The sequence below is a fragment of the Corvus hawaiiensis genome, chromosome 30 (assembly GCF_020740725.1).
Source record: "Corvus hawaiiensis isolate bCorHaw1 chromosome 30, bCorHaw1.pri.cur, whole genome shotgun sequence".
Classification (NCBI taxonomy): Eukaryota; Metazoa; Chordata; class Aves; order Passeriformes; family Corvidae; genus Corvus; species Corvus hawaiiensis.
The window spans coordinates 17235405-17253516 of record NC_063242.1 but is presented as its reverse complement, the minus strand read 5'-3'; the positions used below and the strand labels follow the sequence as shown (position 1 = coordinate 17253516).

The window sequence follows — 18112 nt, the reverse complement described above, 5'->3', positions numbered from 1 at the left end:
CTTGCCGCCCATCTGCCCGGCGCCACCCCGCATCGCCCCCCACAGCCAACAGAGCAGTCGCCACCATTCCCCTCCTTTCCTCCCCCCTCCTCTTCCGGGCCTCCACGGCGTGTCGTTCCCCGGCTTCCGCCCTGGCTCCGCCTCCTCCTTCCCCGGCCGGGACGTATTTTGCCGGGCGGGGGCGCTGGCAGTCCCGGCAGTAGGAGCTGTCGCTGCCGCCATCGCTGCGGGACGGTTTCCGTCTCTTCAGCTCCCCAACATGGCAGCAGCGGCGGGAGGCGGCCGCGCACCTCGCAGGCCGGCGCTGCTGACCCCTCGCGGCAACGGGGACCGCACCGTGTTCCTCTTCGATCGGCGCCGGGAGCAGGCGGACCCGGACGAGAAAGTGCTCCGCTACGGCAAGGACAACTACCGCGCTTTCCGCAGCGCCGTCTGCCAGGTACGCGGCAGGGTGGGCGGCGTCGGGCGCGGCGGTGCCCCCGCTCCATGTGTGAGGGAGCGTCCCCGCGGCGCTGGGGCTGGGGGGCGGTCGGGGCGGGGCAGGGGTGTAACAGCGTGCTCGGGGGTCGGACTTTGTTGCCGGGACAGGTGGGCGGCCACGGAGGAGAGACCGCGGTCGCCCCGTCGGCGTCGCCTTTCTCCTGCACACCAGAGGCCGGTGCGGGGCGGCGGCGGGCGGCGCGGTGGGAGCAGCCCCTGGCGGCGGGCGGGAAGGTAGCGGGCGGCCCCGAGCGCCCCCGCGCGGGGAGCGGCGGCGGCGGGCGTGGTGCCGCGCTCCGGAGGGTGTTTGTGGTTGAGCCCGTGGTTGGTATTCGGTCACAGCGGGGGCTCGGGCGGCTCAGAGGTCTCTTCCAACCTAAGTGGCTCTGTGGCTCTGTTTCTGCTATCCAAGGTGTTGATGATACGCGCCGGTACCGCGCTTCCCGTCCTCGGCGGTGGCTGCCATTTAAATACCGCGTCTGGCGGCGCCTTTGCCGTGTTCATGTCCTTTCGATTCTTTTTCCCTGTCGTGACGCGAAACGAAACTTGCTTCGTCTTCACAGCTCGGGGAGGTGGAGATTGTTTTCTGCGTACGGGCTGTTTGCTGTAGTTTGCTGGTGCCACCAGTGGGCATCGCCCATTTCCGTCATGGTTTCGTTTTCCGAGGGAGTGACAAATGCCATAAACCTGTTAACTGCCTGCATGTTTTACCATGTGAAACGCGCAGGAAAATCAGCTCTAGATTTTGTACTAATTTAGTCTGATAAAAAAATTAATTTTAGTTTCTTTATCCAGTATCATTTTCACTTAGTATTCTAGCATGCAAATTCTATATTTTACATATAGATGGGATATGATAAATACCTATTTTACATTTGCATAAATAGAATTATTTCTAAATTTTATAAAATTTATCGATTACTTATAAACAATATAAATACTACATAATCTATCATATTTATATGTAATATAACTATATCATGATGAAATATGTAATTAATATAATTATATGTAATAATAAATATATATATGATATTGATAAAATATTTATTGAGAAAAAATTAAACATTAAATAAATATAATATAAATTGTTCTGTGTCTGGACAGTGTTTAATGTAATGGCTTCCTACTGTGATGGAAGCTTTGAGTTACCAATATCAGCAGGAATAGCTGTCACCTGCAATTGCCTCCTCCTTGTACAGTTCTATTTCAGTGTGCAAAATAGCATATCCGTGATCCGGTAGAGGCACTGAATCTTAAGGCAGAGTCACCTTCCCTAGAAGTGTCCAAAAAAGGAGTAGTGGTGGCACTTTGTGATATGGTTTAGAGAGTCTGGTGTTACTCAGTCGAGGTTGGATTTGGAGGTCTTTTCCAGCTTTTTGATTCAGTGATTCTGTACTCAGAAGTAAAGTGGTTATGGAGTGTTAGCACAGCCCTTGGTCTGATCAGTGCCCCTAAAGACTGAAAGGAACAAGAAAACGAATGCAGTAAAGACATGAGTACACTTTATGCAGTGTAACATCTGGAGAAGCTAGACAGTGGGGTGGGTTCATGACCTTCCATGGGTTTTTATTTCCTGTGAGTAATTAGGAGTATTACATAATTTTCCTCAAGAGTTTTCTTAATGGATCCTGTCCCAACTGTACCTAGCAGATGAATTGCAAGAATATCTCATATTTTCAATAGTCAAGGCAAATATGTGGATGATGAACCCACCCCTCTTTTCTTTTAGATTTTGTAATTAATTGATGGGCTGAGTTTAACACTAATTTACAGTTTGTTCTAGAACAGAGTCTTGTCTTTTCATGTTTTTTTTTTAATATATACTGCACACTCCAGTGACTTAATGTTTCCATGCATCCTCGTGGTGTTCAGTAGTTCATAGAAGTTTTGGCATATTTGCAATTTTATAAAGAAATAAGCCATCACCACCAGCGGTGACACATCTCCTGTACAAACAGCTTCGGGGGTTTCTTAACCTGAGATGAAATTTTGAAGTCACTACTTTAATGCTTTTAGGCAGACCTCTTGCATGGGCAGCAGAGCGTTTGAGAAGCCTGGTGCTGCAAAGCAGACCTTGCTTTGTTTGAATATGGTGCCTGTGAAAGTAAAATTTTCAAATGTGTTTTTTTTAATATGTTTAATATCACAAGCCTTATCACCAGTTCTGGTGGCTGTTTCGGGTGTTAAGGATAATAGGGTCTGTGCTCTTACAAACTTAGGCAGCAAGAACCTCAGCTGATCATTCCCTTAGAGAAAGACCTTCTCCAATAATGTGTTGACTGACTGTGAGTGCAGTCAGAGGTGCCTCTGTCACTACTAGTTTCAGTGTGATGACTCTTTGCGCTTTGGGGCTTTCATCATCTGACATGTGGGACATCTGACTATGAAAGGATGCTGAGGTGGGTGGATTGACACGACCAGTAAATGCCGGTACAGTGAAAACTGGACATGCAGAGGGTTGGGATGTTTGATATCTCATGTCTCCCACACCAACAGTGTACAAATTCTAGTTGGACTTCTGGAAGAACATTCTGGCTTCTCAGTGCCCCAAGAGCTTTGTAAATTGTGCTTCCCTGAGTGTTGTACTCCAAAATTCCCAATTTCTGGCATTTTGAAAGTTGCAACTAACTACTTTCAGGAAAAAGTGATGAATGGGTTCAGTGGCTTGGGACAGACTTTCCTAGCTTCGTGGTGCTGAAAACGCTGCAGGGAACTGATGAAAACTCAGGAAGAACAGTTCTTTTGTTACGCAGATTTTGAGTTGGTTCAGACTAAGGTGAAGTGGAACGTTGTATTCACTTTTCGACGATTAAAGCTGTTAGATGCTGTCAGACTGCTCGATTGGGCAAATACCGTGTATGCAGTAGTGTTGTTTCCACCGGTCTCCTGTCTGATGGCTCAGCTTTCAATGGACTTTCATTGGCAATTTGTCATGCAACTGAAGGATGTTACTGTAGCAGCAAAGGTGCTCCCACGTTTTCCAGTCTGCCAGCCTGGGCAGGTGAGCATGGTCATGGCTGACAAGGACGCCAGAAATATTAAGCTGTTGGAACTATTTATGTTGTGAACATTTTCCTATGGCACAAGAGAGTTCTTTTGGATAGAACTGGATGTGTACGAGTCAAATCCTGCAAAAAATTATGAAATTAAACCTGATTGCAGTGTGTGATGTTCCTGAGTTGAAAATACTTGAATATCTGAAGGCATGGTCTTAGGCTACTACTTCTGAGACGTAGGGGTTTTTTTCATAATGCAGAGAGAAGGTATTTTCAAAATAACTGATTCAGCTGCTTCAGAGGTTGATTTAGGAGCTGATGCATGTCCTCTCTGTCTGGTGTCATATAAAATATTCCTCTATTATTACTAAACTATTCTTTACTAATTTTTGAAATTTTGGGGGTTTTTTTGAAGCAAATATTTTTTTACTGTCACCTAAGCAGTTAATACATGTCTGTGTAGTTGGAAGTGGCTTTATATACTGATAAATTAGTCTTTCATTCTCAGTGTTGCAGGAGGGAAGATTTAGGAAAAAAATCTTATAAGAGGGTGGAGCATATATAGTCTTCATTCTTCATCCTTGTAGTGATAATTAAGAGGTTTCTGCTTTAGGATTTAAGAATAGTGCTGGCTTGAGGATTCTGTTTGTCCACTGTTGAGCTTATGTGGAGTAGTCATATAATTTCAGTCTACAGAACCATGAAGTTTTGAGGTGAATGAGTAGGTTAAATACTGGATTTTGCTTCTTCTTGCCAGTACTGTTTCTTGTGCACCTTCTTGTTGTCTTCTGTTAGGTCTATGCCCCACTGCTTGTCCTGATCTTTAGAGTAGTATTCAAAAATACTTACTCGCAATAAGCAGAATGGAGCTAAACTGTTGACACCTAATCTGAGATTCCTTGCTCATGTTATCCAGGTACACAGTAAAGCTGAAAAGCTTCAGTTCGTTGCTGAGATGGCAGAAATCCTTCAGGCACTTAGAGAGGTCACACTCCTTTTAGGGTGGAAGGGTGTCTGTGCTGGAAACTGTAAAGAAGTTTTGCCAGTGTGTGAAGGGATTTTTGAGAGGCTTTGAGGTGAACTACCAATCTGAAGAGAGTTAATGGTACTAAGATAGTGTTACTGCTAATATAGGAACCAAACTCGTTGGTAAATGCTTCCTTAGTTCTTCTGAAACTTCTCGTTGTTGTGATCTCCTTGTTTAAAAAAAATATAGATCTGTAATCTGTATAAAAAGCAAATATCTAAGTAAATATTGAAAAAACAAATATCACAACAAACCAAAATGTTTTGCTTTTAATCTTTTGCCATATGCTTTTGTTGAGGTTCCCATTGTATCGTAACCTATTTACTATTTAAATAGATTATTTTACCAGTCATATAAATTCCAGTGTCTCAATGAGCCAAGAGGCAAAAAAGGATATTCATTAAGATGGTGTATGGAAAATAAGCATAAGTGTAATAGAAAATCAAGACAAGAAATAAGTGGATTTTTTTTGTGAATATTTGCTTGCCAATGCCTAATAATTAAAGTATAATCAAATTATTTGCAATCAAAGCAAAAATATTAGCAACTTTGGCAAGTTTGGATCACCAAAACATTATTCTGATAAATGCTCAATAGAGATACTTCCATTAATGATTAAATCAGTCCGTCTTGTAATAATTATATTTTTGTATTTCAAGTCCTATGTTTGTTTACACAGTTTTAGCATTTTGTATAACCAGAAACTAAACATAGATATATTTGAAATATGCTATGCATATGCAAAGCAGGTTTTTTCCTTGATTTTTAAATATGCTGTTGGAAGTACTGTAAGATCTGTATAAGATACGGCAATAAGTAAGTTTTTTCCAAAAGTATCACACTGTATTTCAGACTTCACTGAAAATCTTGTGTATAGTATCTTTGTTACTGATATTTTGGTGGGAAGAAGGATGCAGTTTGCTTATCTTTGTGCACTTGGGTACAGCCTTGTGGTGTGTCAATTGATTTGGAAAGCTGAGTGGCTTGTAGGTTCCTGGTCAAATTCAAGTGTTGGCAACACAGTCAGATGCAGAGTATCTGCAATCTTTAGGATAAGTTATCCAGTGCAGTTTTTAGATGTGACCAAGTATTTTTTGTTTTTGAAGAGAGGTTTCTGAATTCTTGTTCCTTTAGCAAGTGGTATCATACAAAGTATTTTGATGCGAGAAGCTGGCACAAAGTTAATGTTAAAATTTTGGCTGGTAACTGCACTGAATATTTGTGATTGTGATTTTAGACACAGTGGTTTGTGAAGGCCTTGCAGAAGCTACTGTGAGTTACTACTGACTAAGTCGAGTCATGACAGCGTGCTCTTCGTAGAAATTCTGGGGTTCCAAGCTTCTTTCCGCTTGGGAAAAGTTGCAAATCTTGCAAAGATGTCTGAGTTAACGCATCATTCTGGACAAATACGCTTGTGAGTTCTGTAGAGATCTTGTGTCATACAGCTTGCCTCTCTTTCTCTCCATTTTTCCATCAAAATTATGATAAAACTTTAAGAAACCTCAAAAATGTATTCTCTTACTGGGTCTTGTGATACATAGCAATGTTCTGAGTGTTCTGTTGAACTCTCAGTTCGCTGCTTAACATCTTTTATTCATTACTTTTTGTAAATATTTTGAAGTGTATCAACTGAACTTCTGGAAGTAGTGAAACTTTTAAGGAGGACAAAGGACAAGGACCTTCAGGTTCTGCAAACGTTACCCTCTGTAGTTTGTTCTTTAGGTGGAGATGGTGCTGTCAATAAAGGATGGTTGGAAAATGTTTTAGAACATTAGCATTCAATGCTAGTTTTTGTCTGTAGATAGTCTCTAAAAACTATTTGACCCGAAGGTACGGGCTCCTGTGTATCCCTGTATTTCTGTAATATACAGATTTTTGCTTTAAATTCTAAGAAATGCTTAGAAATAATTTCTAGCTTTTTTTTTTTTTTTTAATGGCAGCTACTTTTATAGAGACTTTTGGATTCTTCTTTCTGTTGGTGTCCAAAGATGTTACATAAGAGTTTGTGTTCTGACATTAGGGAAGCTCATTGGGATTATGATTAGAGATGATTGTTATCATACTTACCCTGCTACTATGAGTGCTTAATCCCAGATTCTCACTAACAGATCCTCAGCAAGTTGTCATCATGTTGAGAGCTGACCTAACTGTGGATTGGAAGAGTTTATTTGATTAGCATTCTTACGAGTCACATACAGTTGTTCTCATTTCCTTCCAGCAAGGTTTCTACTTAATCTTTTTGTATCTGCTACTTCTAGTAATTACTGTAATATTATGTAGTCATATGAATAATTGAGAGACATGATACAAAAGACAGTTCTTAGCTTGAAAATCTGTCATTTGAGAATAAAATTGTTTCCCTTAAATGTGTGCTATCACTTCATTAATTTGTTGATGTAAGAAATTTCTCTCAATTTGGACTGATAATTCTTCGTTAAGTGGGATAGCTAACTGATAAATGTATGTCTTTCAGATGGTAAATTGGCAAATAGCATGGGATATTGAATTAATCACATGCAAAATTACAGAAGGGTACAGGCTTCTCAGTGTTTGGATGTGGCTCTTAGCTTCATTTTTTCAGCTTCCTGAACAAGTTTCTGCAATGGAGCTGCTGGATCAATTTGAAATACTAAAAAAACTGTATTGCTTTTTGCCATGTTGGGTAGCTAAGTAAAATTGAAAATTACATTGCCAGGTGTCTTTACATTTAACTGATACAGTTTAGGTCCCCTTTAAGAGGTTTGCATTGGCAATACAGTTCTAGTAGCCAGAAAAATACTTCTGGGCTGTGGAAGGTGGCTCTGTGGATGTTATGTCTCTGTTATCCTTTGGCTGCATCACTAAGCTCTGAGTCTGTGTATTCTCATCATTCTCACGCGCTGCCTACTTGGATTGGTTACGGTAGGAGGAGACGGGATTTTAAGGGTCCAGAAGTTGCGTATTGTAGGGAACTGTTTGTGTTGGAAAGGTTTGGTTTCCAAGGGGTTAAATGTCTTTTCTAAAGATATTGTAGTTTCGGTTTCACTGTTCTACCTTTGTCACATTGGAGAGTGTTCCATTCCTTCAGTTTTAAAAGTCAGCACCAGAAATTCTTCTTTTATGGTAATAGGCTGAAGGACCAGAGGAAGCAGGCCAGTGACTTTGTGCTTACAGTAAGGTATTTCTCCTTCACTTACCACCTCAAGCCTATTCATGTGACTGCAAGCTGTGGTGATACACGTAAAAAGTTAAATATTTGTTTGTTGAACACTTTTTCTAAGGCAGGTAGTAAATCCAGAGGCAAAATCAATGTTGACTTCATGCTGAGTGTTTTAGTTGGCTCAGTAGCCAGGTAAGCCTCGCTGTGCATGTGCAGATCAAGTAGTAGTAAAACTTTTGAGCTTTTGTGCTGATATGTGAAAGAGAAGAGAAACAGAGGCGTATTTGAAGGAGTGTAAACTGCTGAGGAGTTATCTGTGATTTGTGGGGTTGTGTTTTGTTTTGAGGTTTGTGGGGTTTTTCGTCTATAAAGAAAACCTGTGACTGGAGCTAGTATATAAACTGAACCTTGCTTCTTGATTGAGATTTAAAGGTTAAAGGTATCACAGTTGATTCACACTTTCATGTATCATAACTGTGAAATGCTCTGCTGAAAGCTTCTTGGGCATGTGACATTGTCTCGAACTCCTTTAGCGTTATATTCATCTCATGTCATAAACATCTACCAACAAATTGAGAGCTATTAACTTTATTTATCATGAAGCATAGGTGGTGCTCCAGACTGATCCTCCAGTTTTATAAAGAGGGCATTTCTCTTGTTTGTACAGACAGCTTTTTGCTTCTGTATCATTCCATGGGTTTAAGGACTGATATCCTGCTGTGTGCAAAACAGGCTCAACTTCGGGATTTTTTTTTTCTTAATTTTAACACAGTTAACACAAACTTCTGATGATTGATTGGGGGGAAATTAATCATTTAGAGAAATGCCTTTCTTTCCCCTTTTCCAAACTCATCTTCTGTCATACGCCTTTCTTTCCCCATTCTTAGTCTAGTCTATCATTGTTCTCCCAATGCACATTGCGTGGTCGATCACAATTGCTTTGGTTAGACAATAGGTGGTGTGAGACATCAGGGCATGCATGTACAGGGCTTTATTCTGCTGCTCTTACTGGGTTTTTTCTGCTATGATGAATTGGCCATAGGTCACAGCTCCATAGGAGTAGGAGGACAGAGAGGGGAAATTCTGTGCCCTGACATGGGTCCTGCATGGGCCTCAGCACCTTTGGGACCATCCCTGCTCTGGTGTGGAGAACATCAGTGTCTCCTCTAATGCATCTTCTCCATTGTTTCTCATTTGTCTCTTCTATTTCTTCCCTAATAAGTTTGAGCAGAAGCCATGTGCCCTTCTGGTTGAAATTTTGGTGAGGAGTGAGTTGTTTCCGTGGGTTTGAGAGCCATCTGGAACTGGCTATGGCTGTCTCAGGGCAGTTGATTGCCTTTTCTCACACTGGTCACCCCTACAGCTCTCTGGCATCAAAGCCTGGTAGCATACACTCAGCACGCAAAGTGATTGTATTGTACTCTTGAAGATTTTGATGACGTGACAAGCTGGATCATGGTTGTGTGTCTGGATTATCATATAATAACTCTCAGATTTATCGTATGAATGTGCTGCTGGGTTGTCTCATGAATCTTATCAAATTGAGCTGTGTGCGTCTTCAGTACTTACTTGGGAAAGGGCACAGTGCTGGGCTGAAAAAGACATGGCAGTGAAACCTGAACTTCTTATCAATAGAAGATACCATATCTCTTACATGCACAAATCTTCCTGAGAAACAAAACATTTGACCAAACATTTTCTATCAGAACTGAATGAAAATCACCAACTGTGCAAGTAAATTGCCCAGTAGATTCACTTTAATTCAGGAATGACCAGCAGCTTCTCTTTCTGGAGATCACATCCACATACTGGGATAGCTGTGCAGCCCCATCACTGCTACCTGGAATAGTGGGAAGGGACGGGAACTAGGATAACCAAGAACGTAGGACAGAGGGAGTGAGGAAGTAAAACAAGTAGGTCTTTTATAGAAGTGAAGCACTGAAACTGAGAAATCCCCAAAGCTGGCCAAAGTTTACAAAGGATATGGCCTCTTAAACTATGGCCTGGCCAAGAAAAAAGTTATCTGTAGTTTGGACTGCCAAACTTGGTCCGTGTACTTGCCTAGTAACTTATGAAGTGGAAAGGACCTGCTGCCGGCGGATACACAAATGCTGGGTTCACCCAGGAAATTAAAGCATAGCCTGCCAGGCTGTTGGAGTTGTTTTAGTTGAGGCTCACCCGTGGAATGGGGGAGAGGACCAGAAGGAGGAGGCTGCCCCTGCTTCAGTAGCAGGGTGCTGTCTTGTACATGCACTAGCTGATCCTAACTTCTTGCTGCCTTAAAGTAAATACTGCACTCTTCATAAGGTTCTGAGAGCAGAAGAGCCTTTGGGAAATTGAGAAAACAGAGGAGCTGTGATTATAGCTGGAGGGAAAGATGCTTATCCGTGCTTTCAAATGTAAAACTCTACAGTTACTCTGTATTAACCACTGACCTCGAATGGCACAGTAGAATGTTAGCTTTCTTTCTTTTCTTGCTCTGAGCGATTTTCTATTTTTTCCTGCACAGATTTTCTATGTGAATATTTGTGTAATATGAGAAGTAAAATTGAAGTGATCTGAATGTAGAAGAGTTAAAAAGTATTACTCGAGGTTCTTAAGTCTGATTATCAGTCTCTGTGTCATCTCCTTTCGTTTCACTTGCACCAAGTGCTATGAGAAATTCAACAATTGTTCTAATTTTGCTGATGGATGATAACTGTAACTTTAATGTAATCACAGGGAGAAAGTAACGGAAATATGGAAAGTAGGCTTCTAATGAAACCATAAGCAGTGTTTTAAAAATATTTTCATGAGTCTGAGTAATAGGGGTGGAAAAGAGAGATGTGGGAAACTGTGAGGGCAAGCTGCTGCAGAGAATGCTAGAGCTTCCTTCAGGGGAGAATCTGGCTAAAAGTGCATAAAGCACCTGTCTGAGTTGTCACTGCAAGACTGAGTGAGTTGATGGAGTTTGATGAGACCAGAGTGGACTTTTACTTGAGTTTCAAAGTCCTGGAAAGGCAGGAGAAAATATAGATATTTATTTTATTATTTTGGGAAATAAATTAGTGTTGGATGTCACAGTGCAAAAATGAGGGCAAAAGCAGAGGTATTTAAATGCGTATAGAAAGCAGGATAAAAAGTCCAAAGCTACAGCAAACACATTCAAAAGAAGGCATCAAAGTAGCAAAGGTTGTTTGGGTTCAAAAGAATAAACTTCAGTGTTTTAACAGTGAAGAATTATTCCAAAAGAAATCTTTATTATTTTTTTAGATGTTTGATATAATTGAAGAACAAAGACTTTAATATCCAACATTAAGAAATACTAGGTTGGTTTGATGTCTCAAGAGTGCAGTTAAATATGGGACACCCTCTAGATCATAACTATTGCTGTTGTAGTTTTGTAGTCAGAAGTAGAACTGTTCAGTCTCGTTTGTCTGCCCTCAAGGTGATTATCTGTAAGACAGTTCCTCCTCCTTAAAATTTGCTAGAGCATATTTTATGCAGGTAAAAAACCAAACCACCCTAGTATGGACAGATTTGGCTAAATTGAGAAAACAAGTGATCTTAAGTTCAACTGTGTTCCAAGAGATAATGTCTGATTACTCATCAATAGCTTGTGGCAAAGTAAATAGACCATGCCTTTTTTTTGTTGTTGTTTTAATGTATCTGAATAGTTTTTGAACTACTTAGTTACCATAACTAAATAACCTTCAATTTTTGTAGGCATTTGGCATAGCTTCTGATGAAAAGTTTGTTATCACCACGACAAATAGGAAGGAAATTACAGAAGATAACTTCAGTAAGTATCTTAGATGGCAAAATATTTATAGCTGTTTCTTGTATTGATCATAAAGGTCACATGATAATTGTTTGTGCTCTGTGACATGCAATAATTAACTGAAAGTACACATCCTGTAATAGTTTGCCCAGAACTGTTAAAAAATTATTTTCACAAACATGTTTTTGACAAGTTTGATGGCAATTATACTAAGTATCTTCCATCACAAATTCTGTAAATGATAGGAAAAAATGGTATGTACATAGCTGTCACCTGAGAAAACTTGCATTATTAAGCTTGGAAATGTGAAAAGATACTAATTTAAATGTTGTTAAATGCTGAGCAGGCAATGCCTAAGAAAATATAGGGATTACCTGACGCTATACTTGTGCTTGTTTTGAGAGCAGAAGCTGCCTGACGGCAGTGCTCTCCAATGTACTTCGCGTTTCATCTTCACTGCAGGCGACCTTGTTCGAGATGGAGTTACTTTGTATCTGCTGCAGTCAGTTGATCAGATGTTGCTTTTGGCAACCAAGGAACGAATTGACTTTCTTCCTCACTACGATACGCTTGTCAAAAGTGGCATGTACGAGTACTATGCCAGCGAGGGCCAAAATCCTTTGCGTAAGTACCTGCAGAAGTAATCTTGTGTAAATGATATTTGTATGAATATAATGTGAGTATGAGCAATTCAATTTAAAGTTATAGCTGCTAAAAAATAGTCTTAGCTGTAAAAGAAAAATTAACTATGTTCTTCATACAAATTTTTCTTCTAAAAATTATTAAAAGTAGCTACCTAAGAATCCAGATTTATAGAGGCACCCCCTCCAATACTTCTTCAAGAAGTTTGAATATTTTAGAAGTAAAATAACTTTGGCCTGAATAATCTTGTGCATGTCATTCAGACAGATCAGGATGTGTGTTACTAGGTTTTTGTCTTCTGTATTAAACCAGTAGACTTTGTTTTTGGATTTCATGAACAGTTTTTGTATGAGCTACTATAGAATTTTGTGTGCCCTCCCATCTGGGGTTCTACAAGGTTTAACTTACCAACAAGAGCAAGTACTTCTTTAAAAAGATGCTGCTTTAATTAGTTTTTATCTAAGTGATGTATGAAATATGTAACCAGCATTTTGTATTGTTTTATTGAATAAATTAATTTCTGTTTATGGCTTCTCTGAAAATTCTGTCTGTGGCTGTGATTACTTTCTACGTATGTTCTCCTTGGGTACAGCAGGTTCAAAATTGCACAGAAAAAGAATGAAAAAAAGAAAATCAAGACTCAAGCATGATACCATTCCCATTGTTTTAAAACAATATAAAAAATATCCAGAAATAGCAGATGTATTTTTAAGGACCAGCCTTTCCCCTTTCCTTCTTGTGCACATCACAATATAAAAAATATCCAGAAATAGCAGATGTATTTTTAAGGACCAGCCTTTCCCCTTTCCTTCTTGTGCACATCATTTGTTCCCTGGCCCAGCAAAGGCACTGTTTTGGTGCGGGTTTGGGATACTGTGCTCTAAGTGCACTAATAGTTGAGTCAATGGTACATCTATCCCTGTGCACAGGAATTGTTGTGTAAGGCCACACAAAGCATTCTCTGGAGATCTGTGCTTTCTTCCTGCCAGCAGCTATTAGTAGACTTGTTGCTCCCCAACACAGATGAGCTTACTGGAAAGGCCAAGGTGGGCTTGGTCTGTAGTGGCCATGCCGTGGTGAATTCGATTAAATAGGCAAGGTATAAAGTATTGTAAGGACAAAACCTTAGGAAATCGACTTTTCAGTTGTTTAAGGACATGGTGGATGGGACAGTGTGGGAAACACCCTTAGAGATAAAAGAGTAGAAGAATGCTTGCAGTTAATGAAAGACTGGGTGTGGAAGGCAGGAGAATAGCATGGCTGAGTAAAGACCCTCTGGTCAAACTAAAACACAAGAGGGAATTGCATAGGTGGTGGAAGCAGGGGCATGAATACTAAGAATAATATAGGGATGCTGCCTGGGAAGGTAGGGACGAGATCAGGAACGCTAAGGCACAGCTAGAGCTAAATTTGGCCAGGGATGTGAAGATGAATAATAAGGGTTTCTACAGATACATTAGAAAAGGATGACAAAAGAAGTTGCACCCTAAAAAAATTAAATGTAGGGTGAGGGGGTCCAGTGGCAGCCAGCATGGAGAAGACTGAAGTACTAAACAGTTTTTTGCCTAAGTTTTCACTGGCAGCAAATTGCAGTTTTGAGCCTATTTAAGTGTAATGCAGCTGATGCTTCTTATTTACAACATCTCTAAGGGCAATACCTAACAATTTCCAAATGTTGATGAAGGACCATTGTTCTTTGGTATGGAATAATAAGTATGGATCACACAAGTGATGCTCAACTACTCTTGTTTGCAATGAGGAAAGCTGTAAAAAAGTGCAGAACTGTTTTTATACTTAGATAACAACTTGAGGGAAAACGCCAAATGCTTCAGTGTTGCTGTGTTACGCTAGTACTCAAGGATTCTCTTTTACATGTCTGAAGTGCATGGCCAGCGTACTTTGCGCTATAGCATTCTGAAGAACTCTGCAAACTGCAGGAAATAAGGTTTCTTTTTAGAGAGACTGAACGGAAATGTCTGTTCTCTGAGGCTGATCAGGCAGATTAATTCAATCTGAACTTGATGTATTTTTTTTCAGATTGATTCTGTTGTCTAAATTAAATGCAATTTTCCAGTAAACTTAGGTAGTTTTACTTTAATTAGGTAAGAGCTCCAAGCATTAATGGTTAGAAACAACAAATTTGTGCAAACAGTTTGCCTGACTATTTCTGCTGTGTATTGCCGTGGATCTGACAGAACTTTGGTTGTATTTACCATTCACTGAAATCCTTCAACAATTTCTACCATTTTCTTTGTGGTTTTTGTAAGCAATTAACATTCTAGTTTTAGATGTTTTACAAAATTTCAGTTCAGGTTTCTTCAGTTAATACATTCTTCCCTCAATATTTTAACAAGTCAAAGTCCGTTTTTTACGTACTTTGGACTCTCATATGAATCATAAAAGTTCATTCCTAATCATGGAAAGGACAAATCTGTTTTGGTAAGGAAACTGTTAGTTCATCATTGTTCTTTCCAATAATTGTGTTCTTACCGTTAGGAGAGATGTGAGATTCAATGATGAAACAAATCACAACGTACATGTACAAAAGCTTTTTTCTTTTTTAAACAAGATGTTATGTGATTTTGATTGTTCTGACAGGTATTAGGTCTTGCTTCTGTTCAGATAATGTGTTATCCTAATTGCTCGGAAGAAACTACTGTCAGTGTCTGTTTTCTGAGCGCTAATAGGGTTATTTTTCTTCTATTTCTTTAGCATTTGCCCTTGCTGAGTTGATTGACAATTCTCTGTCAGCTACATCCCGAAATACTGGTATTCGGAGTATACAGATAAAATTGGTAAGATGGAGAAACTTTAATTTTTTCAGATGTAGTTTGCATTGTCCTTTTTTTTTCCTGTTGCTCCTTGTTGATTTGTTTGTTTGTGTTTCCCCAGTTATTTGATGATTCCCAAGGAAAACCAGCTGTTGCTGTGATCGATAATGGAAGTGGAATGACTTCTAAACAGCTTAACAACTGGGCTGTTTATAGATTGTCAAAGTTTACAAGACAAGGTGACTTTGAAAGGTTAGCAAGTTCTAAATATTTCTACAACAGTTAGCAAGCTCTGCGAAGGTCCACAAAATACGCTTTTAAGACGTAGCTGTATACCAACACTTGGCTAAACCCTGTCATTTTATGATTAATTAAATAGACCCATACTTTTTCTAGGTAGGAGATAGAGAAGCTTCATAACACAAAACTGCCCTTCTATTATTATGACACACTGAATACTTTTTTGTTCTTGGGACCTTTTCTAAACTGTCTTTTGCTTGCCTATATACAGTTAGGGGCATGCTATGTCTTGCAGAGGAGTTTTGTACTGTGTTCGTCTGTTACCTGAAAGCCTTGCAGTAGTGCATTAAATGATGCAGTCAGTATCTGTTATGCTATTGGAATAACAGATAAACAGAAACATGGTTTTAATTCAAGTTTTCTTTTAATTTAAATCTTAATTCTGTATAATGTATTATAAAGTATACCTGAAGATGTATATTTTTTGTTGCAGGCTAGGCAAAATAAGTTCTTTTGTTTTAAAGAAGAGAAAGTAGAGGGTTTGTAGTGGGTTTTGCTACTTACATGAATTAATTTTATGGTTTTGAATCCGTTCTCAAGAGATCTTCCACCTACACAGCCAGGTTTAATCCTAGTGTATAAAATTCCACAGAATTAGTTATGTACAGTTTTTGAGCTTCAGTTACATTTTAAGTACCTTAAGCCTGGGATTGTAAATGTGAAGATGAGAATTACAGCCTCAGTCATAACTAATTTGTCGTATGAGCAGGTAGTGTAAAAAGTAATGGGACAGTGGGAAGGTATAATATAACTGGGGGAAGTTCTTTTGCATTGAAAACATCTCCAAATAGAAAGTCAATGTCTTTTAAACATCTGGAGATAAGTGCATAAAAAGTGATTCTGGGTCATTTGTAAAGAAATTGACTGCTTTTTGAAATTGCTGTAGGCAAGTTTAGTAATGGAAATGCAGAGTATTCTTAAACTGCAGGTTTAAATTGTGGCTTACTACCACTTAATGGGAGCATAGGTGTAAATTATAGCAGGATACAATCTACACCTTATTTTCATTTGGGATTGCTATGATTGAAAAATAAATGTTTGTCTTAAACTAGGTAAGACTGTTCAAGCTGACTTAAAAGACATGGAATTTCACTACCGGTAGCGTACGTCATCTCTCCAAGTCTACATTTATTAGTTGGTTGGCATTATTTCCCACTTCTACTTAGAAGTGTTTTTATGAAAGGGTGCTGTCAGAAAGATCAGGCTTGCTTTGTAAGCCATTTTCATTTGAATAATATTTGGTTTGTGAGAAGGGGCAGAAATATTTTATAAGATGACTTAGGAAAATACTTACTCTATCATCATCCTTTTAAAAAGAGTACATCAAGAATTTCAGGCACATACCTTTTGATGTTGCAATTTTAAAAGGTATAAAGTGAAGGATTTTTTAACAAAATTCCAGGAGAAAGAATTTAATAGAAGCTTTAGATCAGAAGTATCTTTGGGTTTTTTTAATTACTTTTGTCTTGAAAAAATTTATTAAAGACCCTTTTATTCTCAGTGATCATTCAGGATATGTACGCCCTTTGCCAGTGCCTCGTAGTTTAAATAGTGATATCTCGTATTTCGGAGTTGGAGGCAAACAAGCAGTGTTCTTCGTTGGACAGTCTGCCAGAGTAAGTCAATGTCAGACTTTAATTTTGTTTTAGAACATTTGCACACAATCAGATTGTTATTTCCTAATTTTTAATCACACTATCGAAATATTTTATGGTGTTAATTTTAAATCTTATTTTGATTTTAAATGCTGTTTCTTTAATAACATCAGATGATAAGCAAACCTGCAGCATCTCAGGATGTTCATGAACTTGTCCTTTCTAAAGAGGATTTTGAAAAGAAGGAGAAAAACAAAGAAGCAATATATACTGGATTCATTCAAAACAGAAAGGTAAATAGCCTTAAGATTCTCATATTTTTAATTGAAAGCCTTTTCCAGGTTAGTGTGATTTAACTGTGTAATATTCTTGTAATACTTACCTGGGGATATCTTCATCTTATTGAATGATTTGCACCATGGAGTGTGAAAGGACATAACCAAAAGCTTAAAGACACTGTATCATAACACTTTATGTGATGCTTTTTCCTCTTTTCAGTTAAGGTTAAATGACAGAAATACTTTACAGTTTTACTTGTCAGGTTAAGAAAAATATTTTAAAATACTTTTCTAAGCACAGCAAATTTTTTTGTTGTGTATGAAACAAAGAAAAAAGAATTTTCTCTAAAGCAATAAGTAATAAATTAGGGAACCAAATTGTATTTATTTAGGAATATGTGAAACTAACCTGCATATGAGAGAAAAGTCCAGGCAACTCAACAAAACCCAGTGGTTTTACAAATACTCATAATTTTGTAAAATAGATGAACTATTTAGCTGAAAACTAAACTCAGCAGTCCTGATGCTTTTCATGAAGAAAAAGAGCTTAAGTTAAAAGCTGTAAGATAAAGAGGAAGACTGAAAAGAACTGATCTTTGGACATTTTTGAGCAAGGAGGAAAAGGCAAAGATGTATCTAAGGGTGCAGATGGGAGGAAAAATGGGTGCTGTGTATGATAAGGTAGTCAGATCCGGAACCCATATCTAGTGGGGTTTATATCGGTGTTCTTGGTGTTTTGTGTGGGTGAGAAAGGAACAGGAGGTAAATAAGGTTTTTATAATGCCAGTCTTGGGTCAGTGACTTGTAACAAAAAGTGAATTGTCAGAGTTTTGTTTTTGTTCTCTGTGCAATATCATTAAGAAGGTAGACTCACAAAAATAGAAAGTGAAAATAAAAGCGGACAAAATCTGCTTTATTGTAAAGGGTACAAATGCTTTCCCTCCCTGTTTGATATTAAAGAGAGAAGGGTGGGTGATACAAAGTAGAAGGTAAGCAAACAGGCACAAGTTGGAGGAAAGTAGCTGAATGAGGTGCGTAGATACCACCAAAGAATTCAAGAAGGTGTTGCAGTCAACTGTTTGAAAAGTTGTGGTAATAATATAAAATTAAAGTTAAGCTGA

At 38.9% G+C, this 18112-nt stretch overlaps 1 protein-coding gene across 1 annotated transcript in view; it reads left to right on the top strand.

Moving 5' to 3' along the window:
• SMCHD1 (structural maintenance of chromosomes flexible hinge domain containing 1) overlaps positions 1-18112 on the top strand; it is a 69640-nt gene continuing 51528 nt past the window's right edge. Inside the window, exons 1-7 of the mRNA XM_048289460.1 lie at positions 1-439; positions 11351-11426; positions 11868-12029; positions 14760-14842; positions 14940-15070; positions 16620-16734; positions 16887-17006. Of these exons, the coding sequence (XP_048145417.1) occupies positions 260-439; positions 11351-11426; positions 11868-12029; positions 14760-14842; positions 14940-15070; positions 16620-16734; positions 16887-17006 (867 nt within the window). The 5' untranslated portion in view covers positions 1-259. The remainder of the gene's footprint in view (positions 440-11350; positions 11427-11867; positions 12030-14759; positions 14843-14939; positions 15071-16619; positions 16735-16886; positions 17007-18112) is intronic.